Source organism: Meleagris gallopavo, chromosome 21, assembly GCF_905368555.1.
Source record: "Meleagris gallopavo chromosome 21, MGAL_WU_HG_1.1, whole genome shotgun sequence".
NCBI lineage: Eukaryota > Metazoa > Chordata > Aves > Galliformes > Phasianidae > Meleagris > Meleagris gallopavo.
The window spans coordinates 7897319-7919528 of NC_139424.1; the positions used below are offsets into that span (position 1 = coordinate 7897319).

The 22210-nt window shown below is 37.9% G+C and overlaps 1 protein-coding gene across 17 annotated transcripts in view; it reads right to left on the minus strand.

The window, feature by feature from the left end:
- Nucleotides 1–22210, minus strand: part of BCAS3 (BCAS3 microtubule associated cell migration factor) — a 301052-nt gene that overhangs the window by 257889 nt on the left and 20953 nt on the right. For all 17 annotated transcript variants that reach the window (XM_085241072.1, XM_085241070.1, XM_085241068.1 and 14 more), the window contains exons 7-9: nucleotides 20877–20949; nucleotides 3430–3537; nucleotides 777–853 (exon numbers count right to left, since the gene is read on the minus strand). In XM_085241072.1, coding sequence (XP_085097198.1) covers nucleotides 777–853; nucleotides 3430–3537; nucleotides 20877–20949 — 258 coding nt within the window. The remainder of the gene's footprint in view (nucleotides 1–776; nucleotides 854–3429; nucleotides 3538–20876; nucleotides 20950–22210) is intronic.

Consider the following 22210-nt stretch of genomic DNA (forward strand, 5'->3'; position numbering starts at 1 on the left):
GTTAGCACGTAAATTACATCCTAATCTTACCTACATCAGCAACAGGTCAGAGCAAAAGCAGCAGAAAACATACACTTCTCTCCAGTAACACGTTGATTACTTGGTTACAGATGTTGGGGCAGCAAAGGGACACTTACTGTAGAGGAATAGATGTTGGAGAGCCTTTCCTGTTACAATCAATTGCCTGCTACTGCGAGGCAAGCAATAAGCTACAGCCGGATACAGGAGTCTGAACAAACAGTTCCTTCAGGTTCAGGATATACGTAAAAGCATCTGCAGGCAAACACCTACCTGTGGTTTTACTACTACAATACATTACTGACCTACTTGAGGTCTGGGCCCTGCTGAAGTAAGAATAAACAAAAATCAAATACACCTAAGCCTAAGGAAAAACAGAAAATAACAAGTGTACAAATTGGTACCAATTTGTTTCCAAAAGGTTGCTTTCACATGCAATCCTAAATTCAAAACCTGAACTCTTTGCACATACTTGTGCAAAAGAATACTTCAGCCACCCAGTGACATCAATGCAGGTGCTTGCCAGAACCGTGAGAAATTAACTATGGCAACAATAAATGCAAAACAACATGCAAAAGAGCCACAGATTCACAGAGTAACACCCGTAGGTTTTTTGAAGCAGCAGATTTCCTGAAACCTTGGCTGTAGCCATGGAGACCTGCAGATGCTTTCAGGCTTTAGAAGCAGAAATTTTTAAAAATCTGATTTATCTCATGCCACCTCTAGAGCAAAATGGCTGAAGCCAGCACGATACCTACTTGTCACAAAGAATTTTTTAGTGAAAGTGCAGCTGTCAAAGGCAGCGATTTTCTCTTGCAGGACTACGACGAGTATCCTGAAAACAAAGAAATGGAACGTGTACTTTAAACATTAAATGCATTGGTTTAAAGATTCAATATCTAAATGTAATTATTTCAAAAGCATCAATATAAATTCTACTGTGATAAAGTGCCAGGTTACCAATACATGGCAGTTATTGAGGATTCTCTCTCATCCCAACCACATAACCTTCATTTCAGGAAGTACACAGATCTGATACAGAACAACACAGCGTATTTATGATTACCTTCTGCAGTAAAAGCTCCATTAGAAAGAAAGAATGGAATTGCAAGGATCCTGAATTACTTTCAATGACTCAAATAACAAATCAACAATTGGTAGAACACAAGCTAAATTTGAAATAATCCCACTGCCCATCTCATTGCAAATTTATTAAACCACCGTGTTGTTCTTTATTAAAAGCAGGATTTCTTTTCATGCCGAGACCATCGTTGCACAAACCTGTGAGAAATTTGTGCCAAATAGAAAAATTACAAGTGCATGTTTATGTGTTCACTTGTACATGTACATATTTATAATGTAAAATGTCTGTTTGTCATCTGCAGAAAAACCATGACGATGTATGAAACACCATACAGCCTAAATGAACAAGGGCCAAGGATGTAAATTCGGAAAGTGCAACATCTTCAAAGTGTAGAAACTTCTCAATGCATTTCCTTTGGTAAATAACAACTCAGTGAGAGAAACTGAGATATCCTAAATGTAATTGACTTATGATTTTTTATTTGCTTCTCTCTTCTATTGTCAAAAGGATGCTTCTCCACCCCTTTCCAAGCTATAAAACTCAAATTTTATGCTATAATCTCTGCACATATGACTTAATATTAGCTTCAAATAAAACAGTTTTTCACTAAACGAAGCATTTTCCATCACCTAAAAACAAAGGAGAGGAAAACAACAGAAACCTATCAGAGAAACCTCCACGAGGCTGAGAAAAAAGTTACTCAATGAATAATGGAAAGACCTTCAACACATGTGCAACTGTAATGTATGTATAAAACACTATGTATATTTGATTGTAATATTTCCCAATCTTGTTAGATTTTTGTTTTCTGCTCTTTGAAGGAGTACTGTCATTCCTTATAAATGAAACCTACCTGATGGATGATTCTAGAGTATAAATACATAAATAATAAACAGTTCTCCCTTCTTCTGCAACTCAAGTTTTTTTTTAAACTCAAAACTTTGGACTCCATTAGTCTATTGTATGGTTAAAGCACCATTAGCACTGCACTTGGCAGCATTTAATGCATTTTCAATCTGAAATTGTGAGCTTTCTGTGGATAATAACAGAATCTGATACGTTCCAGAAAAGCAGCTACCCTGAATACAGCCACACAGCTTTGAAGTAACTTTTCCATTTTTACCACTTAGGAAAAGAAACATTAGACCTTTTAGTTAGGAGAGACTTTGAATGATGATTTGCCTTTTGACTGTTTTTACAATTGGATTTTTCTTCTGCTAGGAGGCCAGGCTGGAAAGATTTACTATCATCACACTGTACACAAGGGAACTTTAAATTTTTCAAGGGATAGTTGCACAGATAAGTACTGAACTCCTTCTGACAGGCCTTTAAAGGAGCAGGGACCAATTCCTGGCATGTAACTCAGCAACTCAATCACTGCAGTTGATCTATTTCTTGATATAGTGACCCTACCCACACCCTATGGTATGTACATTGAATGAGGACAACGAGCACTACAATCCTTTACTTCTTTAAAAGACATTTACACCACCAAAATCTCATTATATAAGTGGTTGTGGTATTAAATGTGTTTGCTCAGCAGTGCTATTTTTCTTCTGTTTGCTTTTACTTGGCCTAATTTAAAACATTAGCATTTAAACTGGGCAGGAAGAACCATCAAAGTAGCACATATCATGGGCTTGGGTCAAGAAGTTCTACCAGGAGTACCAAAGGATTATCACCAATATCATCATGCAAAAGATGGATCCTCGGTTTTCTGGTCTCCTTTAAAAATATACAGTAAACTACAACAGTATTCAGTTTTCTATGTCCAAAAAAAAATTCTGAACCCATGACTGCATAGAATGGAGGTATTTACAACCTGACATTCAATCTTCCCAGTCAGAAGTCAGCTGACAAGTCCAACTAAGAGATGCTTTGTTACTTTACACAGGAATTGTTGCCATAGGGCACAGTGTACGCTAGGATTTTTTCTGGATGTGCAGGAAGGTAACATATCTTGCAGAACCACGAAGCACAAACAAAAGAGACAAGCCCTACACTGCCAAGTTACACATCATTTAAATTGTGATCTCATTTCTCCATCTATAGGCAGAAGACAAAAGATTCCAATGATTCCTGTTCACTCTCATCACAACTTAGGGAAGCTTAAATGATTTAATATGCAAAATGTTTTGTGATACAGAGAAAGGCACTGGAGAAGCATATTGTTGTACTCAAAATATTACTTGAGAAACAGCAAACAGAAGATAAGCTTCCAGCAAAGTCAAAATAGTAAAACCAAGGAGTGCACACACTAGAAATTGCATCCATTACTGAAATCCTGCAGGCTTTAACATAGGAAGAAATACAGTAAATATCCTTACCTTTTATTGCAATGCAGATCATAAATAGGAGTTTTGAACTGTATAGACTTGACCATCTCTCCTGTTCGTAAAGAATAAAGGTCCACACAGCAGTAAGGTGGGCTTGTGCTAAAATGAATGAAGAAACATGGGATTTTAACAGAAAGAAGGAATTTTTGTAAAGTGATTTTAATATTACATCAGGACAAGCCTTCATACATTTAGCAATAAAAGCATAATGCTGCCGAACATGGGATCAGTATAAGCTTCCTACATTTGGGGAAGGCATGATTACCAACTGAGTTACGATAGCCACAGTGGTCAAAAACCTGTACTGTGCAACCAATTAGCAAGCACTTAGTTTCCTTTGTCCCAAACTAAGACTTTGGAACATCAGATCCGACACAAAATACAAATCATTTAACAGACATGAAGTTTTTAGGCTACATTTAAGTCATTTTAAAAACATCTTACTGAGTAACACTTCCCCTAAGGGAATACTTCATTCTGTGCAACAGCTGAGCCATGTGACTATTCATTTGATAGAGACACAGAACTTACATTACATCTCTAATGAACTTTTGTTTGAGTTATATAGATCTCTTCAACTGCTTCACGTCACTTTTATCATTTAAATATAAATAAAACTCGTAGGGCCATTTCTTAATAAAAAGGCTTGCTTTCTTTTGAGAGGGGAAAGTGCTGAGTGTTCCGATAGGGCTGAGGAAGGTAGTGGTGGAAACCATTTTACAAGCTGAGGAGAGGCTTTGATGTGGCAGTTCTTTTCCATAACACCTTTTTTCCACTCCAAGAACACATTAAAATGTTGGCTTCTTCTGGGTCAACGAATATGAAGCAGCACAAATTGCCAGCTGTACAAACATACGCTAAGTATTGGTAAAGGAGGGTGTTTCCCCTTACCCCTATCTGTTTTATTTTATGGAGTTTAACACAATTCCTGACACAACACTCGCTTGCCCTTTGGATCCACTCAAGTTGTTCAAGAATATTCTGGAGAAGAAGAACACAATCCCCAACTATTTACCTTAACTGCTGTGAGACAACAAAATGCTGCACACGATACGTACACAACAGAGAACCAATACACAATATAAGCAGAAAAAGACAACAGTCAAAGAAATAATAGAAAAAATAAGTTTGACATTTTGCCTATGAAAATTCTTCCCAAAATATACATTTTTCTAGGCACACACTCAGGCTAATAAGTAGAGGGGTGCTATTTCTTACTTTTAAGCACTTCAAAGGCCCTTCAAAGACACTTTTAAAACAGTAAGACTCAGGTTTAGTTTCATTGTGTTGGAAGCTCATTGCTGCTAGAAAATACAGAAAATCACAGACAGCGTCTGTGTACAAGCTTTTCCTTGTGCAAGCACATTGACTACTGAAAGAAAATGATTATTTTGATGGAAGGGTACAAGGATTGTTATTTCAAAAACAGGAATTACACAACTTCATATAGCTAAAATTATATTTGCATAAGTGAAATCCATTATTATTTCCATTTAAGCTCATGTGGAACATAACTGCATTAACTGTTGCACTGGACATATACATAATTGCATGACTATAATTCAAAAGCACACATCTAATACACGCAGCACCCTCAAAATTATTGGAAACAATCAATCTTGCGCTCAAATGAGTAATTTTTATTACATCATACCTCTCTTCTGGCTGCTTGTGAGAACATTCTATCAATGCTTTTTGTAAGCTGCACTGGCTAAAAACCAGCAACCTTTGAATTCGGTGCTAATGATGAAGTAGGTCGTGTGGACTGGGCCAAAAGTACTCTAAAATTCTACTCAGCCCCAACTCAACTCCTCCTTCCAACAGTCTTTCTTTTCATTCCTCGGTACACTGCAATCTGTGATCAGAAAATGATGTGCCAGGTTGTTGGTATTTTTTTTTTTAATTATTTTCTGAATACATATGAAGTCAAGGTCAGATAGATTTCAGAAAGCCCCTGGACTGAATGAGGAGAAACAAATGGCAATAGCCAAAAAAAAAAAAAAAAAAAGTCGTCAGATCAATAGTTTCAAGATTTTAATTTCATTGTTCAACAAACTCAAATAGAAAGGATTCTCCAATACTTCAAAATTTAATTCCTTCCCCAAATAAATTATTTTTTGACTACTCCAAAAATGTGAGCCTTCTGAATGATCTTCCTTTACCCTTCTTCATATCTTTCATCTTGCAGCAAATCAGTTCTTCTTAAAGAGGAAAATGAGGACTATAGACACAGATCCAAGCATTAATTTATGTGTCATAGCACTTAGAGAATAATAAGAGCATCATGATTAGCCTACACTGCTCATAGTCAGTAATAAGAGCTCACCCTCCTCCATCTCAGTGATGTCAGCTTGGTGGGTTCTGTCCTTCCCCTTCCCAGACTCTGATATGCAATGGATTCTATACTGACCCAGTTTAGCTTATTAAATTAGCAGACAAATAGCACTTTGTCCTTTCTTTTCCCCTCTAAAGGAAATTCTCCCACAGGTTGGTGCACCAAAAAGGGCTTACTGAAATGTCTAACAAGCATGGAGGGAAGAAAGGAAGTAAGAGCACAGGAACTGAGCAATAAAGGATGTGCAACAGGGCTGCAAAAGCTGCAGCTGGCTTGCCATCACAGAGCTGCCACATAACACAGCTTTTTCTGATGCTTCTCTGACATCTTCATAATTCCCAACCTTCTTGAAACAGACAATGCAGGGATTTCCATCACCAACATAGCAAAAGAACAATGGACTCAACTACGGTGTTCCCTACATTCTTACAGTTTAAGAATAATCTGGGCAGAATTTTTAAAAGCTTGAAATCTTCTTTTAACTCATTATTTAAGGTGCACATTAAATCAAATCTTCCAAACTCAAAGGTAGAGAATGAGTGCATTTTGTCTTCTTTGATATCACTTCTGCCATCTATTTTGATTATTCTGTTATGAATTTCAGCTGCAAAACCAGATGCATCCAAGTTGCCAAAGGAAAATACCAAAACCGCCACGGATTGCCAGACAGAGCCTAAAAAATTTGCAAAATCATCTCAGAATTGTATGAAACCAGAAATATTGCATCTTGCTCTATTTCAGGAATAGAAAATGAACATTCATTTCATCAAAGGCTCATACAGCCACAGTGTAAATGTGCCTGAAATAAGCCAGCTGATGGCCTACGACAACAAACTATTGCTATCAAACAGGAAACAAAGCAGAGGGACCTCTGGCCAAAGAGCTTTCCTTCTGATAATCTGCAGCGCCGACGGTTCATGCTTATCTCGTTGGTGAGAAGAGCTCTGGTCATATTTCAGTGTACCCGTGATGGTTATGTAAAGAGGAAAGATTAAGACAGGAATGTGACAGCGCTGGTTTTTGCGGTCTGGTAATTACATTAAGTCTGTCACAAATAAAATTCTTGCAAATTACTCCCACAGATTATGAACAAATTTTTGCTACGTATCCTGTTTGTTAAATAGTTGCTTAAGGAAGAGATAACAACTTTAAAGATAACAGGCAAAAAAATTAACAACTTCAAAAATTAGCATTAATAAATACACAATAATGCACAGCTCTTATATCTTGTATTAGATTGTTGCAGTGCAAGGATAAGAAGAAAAATAACAGATGCCTTGTACAGCTGGCACTTGACTACATCTGTGCTTATGCATCACAACATAAGTATCACCTCTTCACAGATTTGTTAGCAATGACTCACAATTTATAAAAGCTATGTAAAGTGTTTGCATACAGAGACACTGTACAAAACACACAATTTTTCCATGAAGAATGGACAAGATCGGTGGAACCAAAGTGAGGCTGTAATTTTCTGCTCCTAAAAAGCCTTTGCAGTGCTTTCCTACAAATGGCAAATTCCTATGTAAATCTCACTGTAGAATTTTAAAAAACATCTCAGGACAGTGTTTGACTGGCATAGGTATCCCTAGAGCTTTTATTCTCTCTTCACAGACGATGAGGCCAGAATTTCTGGAAAATGACATTAAGGGAAACATCTCCCTCCACGTCCTTTTGCTCCATGTACGTACAATATAAGCACAGAGATGTGCAGGGAGGCCCCTTTGGAACAATGACAAGTTTGGAGATCACAACAAATTTTATATAGCAACAAAATCACTAAATAATAGAAACAGCCTTCATTAGGAGAAGTATACAGTTGTACAGCACATTGTAACGATTTCCTATCAGCTGTATCCTTTATAGAGACTCCGCAAATTTCTTCTACAGAACAGTTCAATTATTATTGATAGCAAGTGTGTTAACAAAACGAATTCAAGTGAATTTAAAACGCAGGATGGAACAAGGGGAAAGAGCTTCTTTCCAGATGCAGTGCACGAACTGATCCTTGCCTAAGGTACCATTCTGCAGAGTGCTGTGTGTTCTTCCTGCCTGCTGGAATTGCACCACATTCAGCCCATCTTCTAAATTACACAAAGAATTACATTACATCTGCCTTGTTCTGCACTCTCAGAAGGCAGTTCCTTACCATACTTACACAGGACAAATATTACACGTATTAGTAGCAGCTTTCCTAGAGTAACGATCTTCATTTCTCTTTTATAGTTTCCATAATAAAATGAAAATTCCTTCTTGTTCTGTCACGTACTAATGTTCCTAATGCACAGGGCAATATTTAAGGTTTCCAGAGGGGGTGGAGATGTAAAAAAAACACATCAGCATAATTATAATCTAACATATAGCCATAAAAAAATAGTCTTTGATTTAATCACTATTCCAGTTGTGATACTTTCAGGTATTACCTGGCAAGTTATATCAACAACATTCAACAAATTCCTACTTGAATTTGATGGGGTTGAGCCATGCAACCGTACCAGTTACAAGTTATATTATAGTTAGCACAAATTATTTATTGTTCTAAGTACAGTATATTTAGCAAGCTGTTCAGATCAGTAAATTTAACAGCACTCGCTAAGCCACCCTCAGACAGCAGGTCACAGGCTTCCAGTCAAAAGCAATTTGACTTTTGCCATGCAGTCATTCCACGGTTACCGCTGGTTTACATAAAATTATTAATTCAAACAGACGGCAATTATTCTGTCAAGATCTGTCATTTTTGAAGTTTTGTTTCACAGTAGAAAAGCTCCTTTTTCATCACAGTGTTTCAAAATGAGGTCAGGTGAATGGTGTTATTATTCTATTCTGAAGTACCATTTAATTTCCAACAACATGACTTTTCACTGCTTCTAAAAATATAACCTCAGGTGTACATCAGCTGCCACACCGTGTGTTCCCAGACACACTTTCCACAAATGTGGATGCCCAATTAGTCAGACTGTCTTCCTTATTCTGGCACATTCTTCTTGTGATGGTTTATTTGTTTCCATTTCCTCAAAGCAGTGGAAGAGCCCACCAGTGAGACAGCTCCATGCTCTGACACTGCAGTGGCTGAGATCTCCCATAACCTCTGCAAGCTGTGGTCAGGCACTGGCACCTCAGAGAGAGGGAAGGGAAGCAGAACAGAAGCGGAGCACGCATATGGTTACTTAACTGTACACTGGAAGAAGTCCTTCCTGAATCTTTACACTGCAAGTTGAAGCACAAGATTAGGTTATGATCTTTTAGTAAAATTCTTAGCACGTTGGCACCACAAAGGCAACTCTGTTCTCCTGAACACACCGATGAAGGTTTGCTCAGATTAACAGATTTCCAAACCTAGAAGGATCATCTTTTCTTTCTAGGCCAAGTACAAAATGTCTCAGAAGCTCAAAGAATTTTTTATTTTTTACCAAATAATCTAATCGTGTCTTAAAAGACTTCGAGCAACAATCAGTGCTCTATCACTAAATAAGTTGTTTCAACATTTAGAAAAAAATATTTTTTATGAAATTACTCCTTCAAGACAGAATTTATACACATTCTGCTTTTAAACAGCAGCTTTTGTGTCTCTGTCAACAACATAAAAAAAAGCTACTTGCACCCATTTATCTTGTCCATAAATCAGTAACCATTCAAGGCAGTCCAGTCACTGGCTAATCTGCAATAAAATGGAAAAGATTTTTAAGCTTTACATTGCAAGTTTGTTTACCAGCCCTGGCACATATTTGCAATGCTTCTCTGAGCTCTCTGGTACTGCAGCATCGTCATCTTCTTTCTCAAGGATGTACAACAGGATGGAACTCTACTTGCAGGTTTACCGATTCCCCACGGAGAGTAAATTCATTTTCTGTTTCTTGTTAATGCTTTTTTTCCTCTTTGTTTTGCTTTGTTTTTAATAACTCCAAGGAGGTATTATTTATTTCTCACAACTTCACTGCAGAAGAAAAGGTCTTGCTGAGACTTTTGCTATGTAGTCCTCTAAAATTCCCTGCCTTTCTGCATCACAACTTTCTAAAATGAAAGCTTGAGAACTCAACTCTGTAAGTAATTTTCTTACTTGCATTCACAGCACTTGAAATTCATTCAAAATCAGGAAAAGCAGAGTAGGATTTCTGAGAAAGTGACACTTCCCAAAAATGAGTGTGCAGCAGTGAAACACAAAGCAGCACAGACATTTTAAGTGTACCACAAATTGCAAAAAGCATGGAAGCACTTATTTTTAAATAAGAAAAACCTGTACCAATCCTAGACACATGTTACTAAATCCAATCCTTTAAATACAAATGCGGAAATTATTTGATATGGCACTAAAATATTTGTGTTAAATACTGAAAGATACAAACTTCTCTCTTACATCTTCCTCAAATATTTTGATCAAATCCATCAGTCTAGAATAAAATTTCCACCCTCCTCTCACCTCACCGTCGTTGTGGTCTCACCAGAATACAAGAAAAATATTTTCAGAAAGTCATCAATTGCGAAGAAAATGTTTTGTTTGAGGTACATTACAAGTCCCACCTCAAGGAGCAAGAAAATAAGACACCAAAAAAAACCATATTGGTTACCTGTGTGTGAAAATAAAGAAAATGTGGCTTATGTGGCTGGGCCAAAATGACCACTGGGCAAGATTTAGTACAGCCATCTGTCCACACAATGCACGAGTAAACTACTTTTTTGAACAAAGGAAATAGCTAAGAGGGAAACCAGCGTGCTTCAGCTGACATGCAGCGCTGCATTAGGACAAAGTTAGGTCCATTCTTTCACCAATACATTTCTTAAAGAAGTTGAACTCCATTAAAAGACAGAACTTTTGATTAAAAGTCTCTGATGTAATCAACATCATTCAAAGATTTAATGGCAATGGTGCATCAAAACAAGCTTATTGTAAAGCAATTAAATTCTTTGCCTTATTTTTCATGTCCACCCTCGTGAATACATTCCCACTGGCAACTGATTCTAAAATGTTCTACATTGGACTGTACACATCATTCTTTTCAAGGGCACTCACACAACCTGTTAAGTTTTTATCAATTTAATTAAGGAGCTATGGCAAAAGATACCTTGCCTTAGCAAAAGCATCCACTTTTGGAAGAGATTTAAGGACAATTAAAAAAAAAAACAAACCATGCCAGAGAATTGCTACATTGATTATATCTATGTTCTTTATATGGCTAATCAAAGTAATGAACCAACTTAATATTTGAAATTCATTATTTTGAAGGGGTTGGGGGGAAAGTTTTTTTTATCTACACATATTTCAGTTTGTTCTTTTCCAGAAGGTTAAAAGCATCAGTTTCTTCCATCAGATCCCTTTCTTTAAAAATAATAATAATAATCCTATTTTCTGTTAGATTTTGAGCTGGCTTTTTTCCCACTGTTTTATCAGCATCCATCAGTTCTCTAGAAGCTGCTGTTTGCTGCTGGACACCCAGCCCCTGTGAAGCTGCTCTAATTACCACCCCAGAATCAGCTGTCAAGTGCTGCTCCTAAGTGGCCAGGCCAGCGCTCCCCTCCAGGAGATCAAGTGCATCCACTTAGCACAACAACAGAGCACAGTGCACATATTGCACACGTGTGCCACAAACAGCATTTATCACAGTGGCATGAACATACAAAACACTTTACACAAACATGAAGCACCCAGCTCTTCCTATCCAGACCAAAGCTTTTGTGTGTCCACATGGAAGCTACTTAAGTTTGTTGTTTTTGTTTTTTCAAACAAATGAAGAAAACTAAGTTAAAAGCAGACTGATGGCTGTAGGCAGATCTGCCACTCTATAAATAGGCTTTGTACAGTCATTTACAAAAAATAAACCCATACAAAGATTAATTAACACTTTACGTAATGTTGAAAGATCAAAACAAGTACAATTATGTCTAGGATTTGTTTCAGGGGACAAAGAGCAGTATTTACCTCAACTGAAAATATAAAAGTCAAGCATTTATACATCATACAATACAGTAATGTTAACTGAATAGCTATTACTCTGCACCTCATGTACAGGCATTTAAGAGACATCCATTCATGATATTTTCTTGTACAGGATTGAAAACAGAGATACCAGGCCACAACTACCACCCTTTTCCTACAAGGACTCATTCCGAGGCATGGGTTAAGGAAGCTATCTCAGTGCATGGTTTGAGCAGCAGGGAGTTCTAAACTGGTCTGGAGCAGGATACTGACAGGAGTCAGCCTCTGCAGCAATATTCTCCTGGTTCCTAACACTTAACTCAGCTCTGTCAGAAGAAAAGATGCTCTAATTGCTTGCCATGCAGGACAGCAAAACAGATTCAATTCTTGAGAGAGCTGACAACTCTGCATCAGATAAGAAGGATCAAAATGTTCATTTCAACACATTAAAAAGCAAACCTACCAAAGGGCAATGCAGGTAGGCACTTCCCAACTAGCTGTGCACACTGCTGACACAAGGAGGTTACTGATACCATATAATCATGTACATGGTTCGTAAGACAGGCACAACCCATGACCAAATACAGAATGACAACTTGTTTCCACTTGTGGAGTGGTGTGGGGGAAGAACCTGCAAAGACAGATTTCCTTGACAGTCACGGAACAGACTGAACTATTCAGGTCATGGATCGTTTCAGTTCTGTTCAACAACCATGATGCTCATTTTTGTTCAACCGAACCAATGGCTCAGCCTTTGCTTCTTCTATTTGTAACCTAAGCGTCAGTCTGACATACAGTGACAAAAAGAGGAAAATTTAATGTCTGGTTTTATCAGCATGTTGGTATTATCACAACAGATATTATGAGAACAGCACCCTTTGTTCAGGGAGAAAAGCAAAACGGAAGTGAACCCTTCAAAATACCAACAAGCCTTGCAACCTCACCTCACCCTTCAGTTTCAGCAGCAGATGCTCTTCCCACACTCTGCTTTACCAACAGCACATAGCACACCTCTCCTGCACTGCCTGCCCATAACATTACTCGTTCTCACCACTGGAAGAGACTTTCTAGATGTATGTTTTTTTCAATTTCAAAATGCATGAAGCTGCACAAAGCCAAACAACAGCCTACAACCTACCTTCATGTAGTGCAGCATGTTGTGTTACACTGCTCCACTCCATGGCATGTGGCATGCCTGTCACTGAAGTGTAAAATATAGCACAAGCTGGCTTCTCAGCTGCGGCACGCTTCTACAGAGAGACTGGAGTGTGACACACTTTCCACTTCACTGAGACATACCACATGTTACAAAATATAGCTGTCCCATCGTATTTCGAGTTAGTTAATACAGGGAGATAAGCAGCATCTCAAGAGATTTGTTTATCAAAAGGCTTATTTGACCATAGCTATCACTGAGGAAACGTGCATCTGGAGCTCTGCTTTTCAGAGCGGGATCAGTTTTTCTGGTATATTCTGAACCAGATTTTGTTCTGCTGTGTAACCAGACAGTCCTTTTACACAAAAGTGATGAACTTGCCCTGGCTATCCTTGGTCATTCTATGAGCATATGCTCGACTCAAAAAATTTCTGTGAATCTTGGAGAGCATGAGCAAAGATTAACTTCTGTGCAGAATACAACTGCATTTCTGTCATACCTCTATCAAAGATTAACATCTCTCTGAACAGCTGATCAAGCTCAAATTCCAGTAGATGTGTTTCCTCCAAAAATACAGAACGAAATACAAGTAAGAGTTGTCTTGCCCTCCCTTTCCTCACTGTCAAATGAAGCAATACTCACCACTGAAACAAAGGTATGCAATCTGTGTTGCAATAAATGCCACACTGATTTTCAAGTTTGGACAAGATGGACTAAAACCAAAAACATACAAACTTCTTGTGTATCAAGAGACAGCCACATGCCACAGCTTAATAGAAAAATATCAGATTTCTGAAAGCAGAACGCAGAGTGAGCTGATGCTACAGCCAGCTTTCACCAAGCAAGTGCAGATGCCAAACAGAGCACTTTGTAAGTGGAGCCGCTCACATCCCCAGCCAGCTCTAGATTTTATAGATTGAGAAAGTGTGTAAAATTCCAAATCTGTGCCCAAGGTTTTTTTATTTCTTAGTCCGATTGTTTATTGCATTATTTTATTGGCATCACCTTCTGATCAATGAGCATAGGAAAGCTGGGGAAGAACTCTTTATCAGGGAATGTAGGGATAGAACAAGGGATAATGGCTTTAAACTAAAAGAGAGGAGATTTAGATCAGATACTGTGAAAAAATTCTTCATTTTGAGGGCAGTGAGGCCTTGGCACTGCCCAGAGCAGCTGTGGGTGCCCCACAACTGGAGGTGGCCAAGGCCAGACTGGGCCCTGGGCAACCTGATCTCTGGGAGATAAAGCCCTTCAAATTGCATTGACAACGCTGATTACAACTTCTAGTGTTACTTTCTTTAGGCTTCAAACATAACATAGGATTAGTTATACTGTATGAATATTTTATTAATTTAAATTACAAGTAATTTTTAAGCTTGTGAGCAACCATCCAAGAAGTGCATTACAGCTCCTCTCCTAGGTGATACAGTGAATATATTACCAGAACTGAAAGAAAGAAAGGATTAAGCAGGACCTTGCTCTGAGAACAAGCCCTAATGCTTTTTCACAAAGAAGAAATCTTTTAAATACCTATTCTGCACTATTTAAGAATAAGAAATGCTGTCTTTTGCTTTATAAATTTTTTCTAAGGGTAACATTTTAAAGCTACCACGTTCTGCTGAATAAATGGCTGTTGTTGCATTTCATAGACCAGATCAAAACTAATAAAAAAGCATAATTAGATCAGCTTCTCTTTAACTGCTACCAATCACTGTGTCTTAATGGTCTTTTTTCTCACTTCAGAGATGTAAAAGGATCTAACCTGCACGTGAATGTTAAAGCTCAAACTCATTTGACTTTTCCTCTGTATATTAAGTATTACTGAAGAAAAAAGATAAAAGAAAGAAATCAAGAAGGACTGCAGAGAGCAGCTGCTGGAAGAGAGTGAATGGCATTTATCAGGGGATACAAAGTTCAACTACTGCCAAGTTGTAGTGAATTAGTCAAGAGGCAGCAGTTGTGTATCAGTGCAAATACGGGCCTGTAATGCAGTTTGTAATTAGCTGCTCACACTATGAGTGTGAAGTGAGCAATTATATAGGAAAAAACATATAAGCAGCATCTCTGAATTGACTTCAGATCTCCACTGTAGTGTTGGTATGCCCAGAAAAAGGAAAACAAATCATCCCAAAATTTCTAACACCTCTGCAATGCACTTTAAATCCTTCTTGCAGTATGTAACAGAAATAACTGTAAAACATATAAGAAAAGAAAATACAATCCTGAACTGTTCTCTGGGCCTGCATCACTTTGATTTATAACAGTTATTTCTAACACAGACAAAAACACACAGATGCAAACAATTACTCTATTTTTGTAGGCAACAAGTGAGGTGGGTGGTAACTGAGAAATTTTGAAAAATCCTGTCACAATATTCCATTTTTTCTTAAGTAACCCTCATCACACAACAAACGCTCGCCACATCAGAGACTTTCCAGGGCCTGAAGGGCCGCTTTGATTCCAGACCGCTGCAGGCATTAGCGGGGACGTAATTAGGGTAAAAAGTTCAACCACAGTTCCATGTCTAGAGTGCTGCCAGAAATAAATTTCCTCTCATTCACTGGTTTCTACTGTACCCTCCCTGAGAAACATATTGAAAACACATTTATCTTTGTAGAGTTTGTTCCTCTTCTAATTAACTTTATAGCGTTTACAGTATTTAATAATTTAAAGTGGAATTTAAAGTGGCCCTGGAAGCAGCAGCTCTCCTGTAATGGCGCTGTGCATTATCTTCTCCCTGTAGTGCTTCTTTTGACAAGTTACTCGAGGAAGGTATGTGCTCCAGCTGGTTTTATCTGGCCGTGCATTTAGCAGAAGGCTACTTCCTTCCCTCCATCTCCTCCCCGTATCATTACACGCACGGGGGGTTGGAGCAGCCGTAAAATGAAACTGTGCCTCAGCTCGGAAATCTGCTCTCCCGAACCTCCGCACTATCCCAGAGATCACTTAGGAAAGGTTTATCTTTTTACAGCTTAATAAATCAAAGCTTTAAAAGGTCACCGCTACCCCCAGTTCTCACCAACTGGTCAAAGCTTGACCCCAAATACTCATTTTCTTCCTTCCAGTTTTGATCCAAGATTAGCAGTTTATTGTAGTTCAAAGGTTATTTCTTTCTATAGTTCAGACAAGCTCTCGGTATATCAGAAGAATACCAGATCTTGCTGGCCCTAGTGCTTACAGACAGAAGCATTACCTTATACCATTAAAGCATTTCAGTTGGTGAGAAAATCTGCAGAAATCCCAGTAACCACTAGTTCAGCATTACAGAAATACTTGGAGCACTTCGACATAATTATAGAAACAAGCTACAAGAAAAATCTCTGGGACACGAAGAGCTCTTTTTAAACTAAAGAACACTGCTATCTTTACCACATAACATAACTATCAAATCCAGCATCAGTAGAAGGAATTTAAACTGCTTTACACAGAGCTTGTGCCTCTCAGGATACTGAAAGCTACCACACAAACTGGTACAACTGATTTGTCCCACTAACCTACTCTCCTAACCAGAGATAATGGCCTTCATCCCCAGAACAGCAGGAAATTTTTGCAAGGCAGTGTTAGGATAGCAGACTTTGCATTTAATGATGCCTTATAGCTCTCCCTGAGTACAAGAGCCTCTGGAACTCACTCCCTCAAAGTAACAGAAAGCGAGGGGCTTGAGCCAGCCTAACAGGTTCTACTGTGCTCGTTAGAGCCAGATCCCAACCTCCAGAAAAAACAATCCCTACAATAAAGGGGATGAAGGAGGAATTGTTGTTGTTGTTGTTACAACAAGAAAACAAATTTGAAAAATTAGGAAGTTATCACAAAACAAAAATCTATGTTGTTTGGACAGTTCTAGCCAAACTGAGACGTTACAAAGCAACACAAACCTACACAAAGCAAAGTAAGTTTGCTTTATTCTGAAGGGAGATGCACTACAAGACACTAAAAGAAGCAAACATCCTTCAAAAGCCTGAAAATAAAAGTAAATAAAGGTTGCTCTCTAGAAATGTAAGCCTATACATCTTTGATGGTGCTCAAACAAAACATTTTGCAAAGTCCTCAATAGAAGACCAAAAATATTTAACAACCTCCATGATTCTTTGTCACGGGGTCCAATCCAACCGTAAACCACAACCGTCTGCCCATCAATTGTGATGTCTTATTATGAGGAATACATCCTTCACACGTTCAGTGGCGTGATTCAGTCATGGCATAACCTGGCAAGCTCTCAGCACAACCACTGCATTTGCAATGGTATTCTGGTAAAAATATTCCAGGGAGAGCTACTCTGAGGAATGTGAGAACTGGGAACAAGAACTTCATTCATCATAGCCCATTTCCTTCTCTTGGGTGATCCTTCCAGAAAGCTTCAATCTTTGTCTCTGACAAATCATTTTGCAGCTAGCTAATTTTAAACACTGAAAGCCACAGACACTTCAAACTGGATGCTGGATTTCAGCATTAATGGTTAGTGCTCCAGAAAAGGAACAGGGCTGTGATTTTAAAACATGAAGTTGAGAAAACATTACTGCTTTAATTGCATTGTTTTTAGTTCTTACTATGTAAAGTTGCCTTCTCTCTAAACTTTAACACTCCCATAAAAAGGTTCCTGAGGTAAATGTGTGTTAAGGTTAGGAGGTTTTTTAATCTACAGTAGCCACATTAATAAAGTATGCTTCCTGAAAACCTGCTGCCAATTGATTTGCCTTGTAAACTGATCAGCAGGGCAAAAAAAAATGCTGGCTACCCAAAGTTATACCCTTTGTTTGCTCAGACCTACTCCTCCTTCTTTAACTTGCCCTTATTTCCTTTCCCCTCCCATGATTAAAAAATATTATCTCTTGCTTCTCATGCCCTCAAATGACCTCCATCCAATTCTTTATGTCAGTCAAAATTTTCTCTCACTTGAAGCCATTAAATTAATATGCCTTTCTAAAAATATATACTAAAAACCCAGCAAGTGTTTTATGGGCTGGCTGATTTCAGTCAGTTAATGAAGTCTTCCACTCTCCATAAGCACAAGGTTAGGAAGCCTACTGATCTTCTGGTTAGGCCTCGACTGGCCTTGATCCTATCAGCAAGAACAAAATAAGCATGGCTGGACAAAATTCCACAAAGACAAAATCTATGCAGATGTTCTTTCCTTTTTGGTTTTCCTTTAATTTGCAAATCTTGTAATCTAAGACCGAAGTTGACTGAACCAACATCTAAACCAGCATACAGCACTGGCCAAAAAACACAATCTGTTTCCCATTTATGTGTCAAGGCTGCATCATTCTGGGGGGCTGAGAAAATTTATTTCAAAAAGATTATATAGTGACATCATGCTAGACATTTCAGTCATTTTACTAGATGGAAAATCTGACTTCTAAAATACAAAAATGTATGTACTGAAAGCTAGTCAGAAATTTAGATATAAGGCTGAAAGTATAGAAAACACAAAATTTTACTTCCCTCATAGAATACCTGTCATCAGGAATACAAAGATTGAGATTAGTGGCACAACTACAGCACTTCTACGAAAAGCAGGTGCCAGAAATTAATTTCAGTGTAACAGTTATTCCTCAGTTTAGCACAAAAACAGCTTTATCACTTCAGTTCAAAGAAATTTATTACAGAAAAGATGCCTTTCACCAAAAGGGTGTGTTTTTACTCTCTCTTTTTTCCTCCTTTATTTCCAGATAAAGTCCTTCCCCACATAACACCAGGCTCTGCAGGGGACGTTAACAAATTACACCTTCACTTTAAGAGCAGAGAGGTCTGCTAAGGTCTGTTAGATTCTGAAATGTAGCAGGCCAGAAATAAGTTACCAAAGGGATCTTCCGCTGTGATAGTAAAAAAAAAGGCAAGATTGAAAAATAAGTTTGCTGATTTTAGGCAAAGATTGTTTTGCATAAAACTTGTATACCCACCTGTATTTCATAACAAAGGAAAGAAGCCGTAGCATTGTATCTCAAACATTATTCATTACACCTCTTTCCAGTAAGGTACATGGTACATAAGAGAAAGTAGTGAAGTTATTTAATACTGGTGATGATTTTGAAGCTATTAATTAATTACAACTTGAAAATTCTTTGTATTTCAGACTGATTAACGTTCTGCATTAAAAAATACCTTTTTATCCTATTTTCCTCATTATAGTTAAGCTACTTTACAGCTAAGGAAAAAGAGAAGAATTTCCTGACAGTAACCACTAATGCAGACTAGTGGTCAGAACCAGGAAATCCCAGCTCCTAACTCCAACGTGTCAGTAGCTCATTGATATAGCTCTAAAAGATAAAGTACTATTAAATGCCATTATGAAAAGATGGTTTACATCTAGATCCACTGCACTATGTCCTATTAAATTCATATTACTTTAATGGTTTAACATCCTAAACACTTGAAACTTCCTCATGCAATTTCAATAGATGCAGATCTTTAAATTTCTCAAAACATTTAATGCATTTTAATAGATGCACATGGTTCTCCAAAATCACAAAAGATGTCAATTCATTTAAGTATGATTGGTCATCTGTCACACAGGACAGCATATACACATATAGTTAATTGCTCTTCAAAACATAGGTTTTCTTAAGGTGGTAATGTACAGAAATTGCTAACTTGCAATGAAGTTATGATAAAATCTTATGAAATTATAAGTCAGGTGTTAGACACACTTATTCTTCAACATTCATCCATAAAAATAATAATTTTAAAACACTTCATAGAAGAGCTACAGAAAACAAATTCGGTATAAATGTCACAGAAAGCACAATTTAGATGGTAATGACAATATAATGATAGTATCCCAGGTGGAATCTGGATAGAAATGAGCCAGAGGACTCTGGGAAGTAGCACAGGCATTTCACAAGGTCATTTTTCCTCACCTAAAAAAACGACAACCTGGTGTCCAGGGAGAGACATTCCACACCAGGACAGGAGCTGTGCTTATTGAAACGTGTTTGTTTTTTTTTCTGAAAGTACACTTTGCAGAGACATTCATGTCCATGCCATGTCCAATCCCATTCACTTTTCAGTAAGGACAATGTGGTTTAAATGCATCAGCATAACAAATTTCGCATCGCAAGACTTGGTTACAAGCACTCTCATGTAGAAAATGTTATTCACAAGATTACAGACACTTCAGGGGAAAAAAAGCACCATGAACAGTGTTGGCAGTTGTAAAAATCTCAATTGAAAGAAATTTGCATCTCTCTAACCCACACGGTTTTTGTTTTAAAGATTTAAGAGGGGAAATATTAATGTTCTCTTCCAACAGAGTGAGAAGTGTCCTCTGGAAATGTACAGAGACCTAACTGTCATCCTTCACACCAGAGTGATTAAATTCTTAAAGAAAAAAAGTGTGGCACAAAATTAGTCTTTCTGCTGTAAGAAGATTTACTTCAATTGTTTAGCCTTCGCATAGGTGGAGAAGATTACCCTTGAAAAGCAAATATTTTTCACTAGGCATAAGTGTAAATCCTTAGCATTGAACAGTGTAACTAACAGGGACATGAACTATCTTAAGGCTCTTTTGTATGATGAGTGATGCAACAATACTGTCCAGAGTGCATACAACAAGACTGTTAATAACTCAAAGTAGATTTAACACAGATTTTGATCACAAGCAGTGAACAACTGTAACACTGAGGTTGGTTGGTGCATGTAATTCATCCAGAACATAATCACTGCTTGAAAGCATCTTCCAATTGCTTTTCAAGATGCAAAGGTTGCTTCAGACATTTCCGCATAATAATTCTTTAGGATTATTATCAGAAAAGGCTGATCATAAACTTGTGACTACTTGAGAACAAAATTAAATACTTTTTCGTCCATTTTATATCAAGAATCTTCTTTTTTTTTTTTTTTTTTTTTTACTCTTTTTATACAGCCAAAGTAATAAACAAATGTGTGCTGACACGCTGAAAAAAAACTTTAAAAGCAATTTGCAGTGTTATTCCATGAGCAAAAACAGTACGGAGCTATAAAATATAATTGTTTACTTCTACATTTTCAGATGACATTGCAATTTACATACAAATTTATTCACAAAAAAATATTCTTACCCTGAAGATCCAATGCTTTTGCACACACCAAGGAGAGGTCGCTTCTCCGAAAAATTGTCACATTTCTGAGCATCTAGTGAAAGAGAAAGCAAAAAAGAAAAAGTCTGTATGGCAAGTCACCATACATCGTTTGTGCCACCTTTCATAGTACCTGTACACTGGGGCTGGGAGGCAATATACTGCAGAATATTTAATATATAATGAAAAACTTGACAGCCTGTGCAAGATTAGTAATAGAAATACAAACAGACAGAGCAACGAACAGTGGGAGAGCTGTTCTTGAAGGCAGTAACAAAACGAGCAGCACAACGTGGCCAGGATTTCAGAGTTATTTTCTGTTTTTTCCAGTTGGGGTAAAGAATTCTGTAACTGTACGAAATGACAAGTAACATCTGCTAGCTATTCATTGTTTAACAGAAGTTGTCTGAAAGAAGACTGTCACCAGCGCTGTGTGGGTTTCCCACACTGGTTTCCCACATACTCTAGTGAGGTGTAAGTGGAATACAGGAGAGTTAACCATAAGTATGCAGTGGAAGGCAGACACCCTCATGTTTCTCTGTTACAAGGCAGGCTGCTGGTGTCTGCCCTAAGCAGGGCCATGCTGACACCCTACACCACCCGTCTCAGAAAATACAGGATTGAATTCAAAACAGTCATGGCACCAAGCAACTTCAGCTTCTGGGCAGGCAACCTGCCTGCTCCAGGTGACAGCACACCCAACGTAAGGCAGCCAGGAGCAGAGATTCACAGGTACAGCTGGCACAGCTCTGCCTGCATGTTTGACACCAGAAGTGGGCAGCTGCTGCCCAGCTGCACTTACACCACGACTCCAGAGCTGTCATACTGTTAAATATGCTGCTATTCTTACAAGGGGACTTAAAAAGTTTTGGAAACTTCATCTTACTGATAAGGAAACATAAATAAAACAGAGCACAAAACATATCTTTGTAACAAAGTTTCATTAAGTTCCAGGGTATGTTTCCAATTCAACTTGAAAACTAGAAATAGAGCAACACCATCACCTGTGAATTTCTTCCAGTTTCTTTCAGCCTTCGCCTTTTCAATTATGTCTGTATCTCTATCTGTAGGTGTGGACTTTTTTTTTTTTTGGTCCTCATTATACATCAGACCTTTTGATCTACAAAGAATATTAGTGTTCCAAACTAATTGACAGATACTGGTGTAGCTGCACCAAATCAATTATTCAGAAAGGCACAACAATTAACAATATACATTTTCACATAACAGTCTCTGTTAATTATTAATAACTCAGGTACATGCAATTAATTTGTAACTGTCCAGAACTCTCATCTACACAAGGAGAAGGCGTCCCT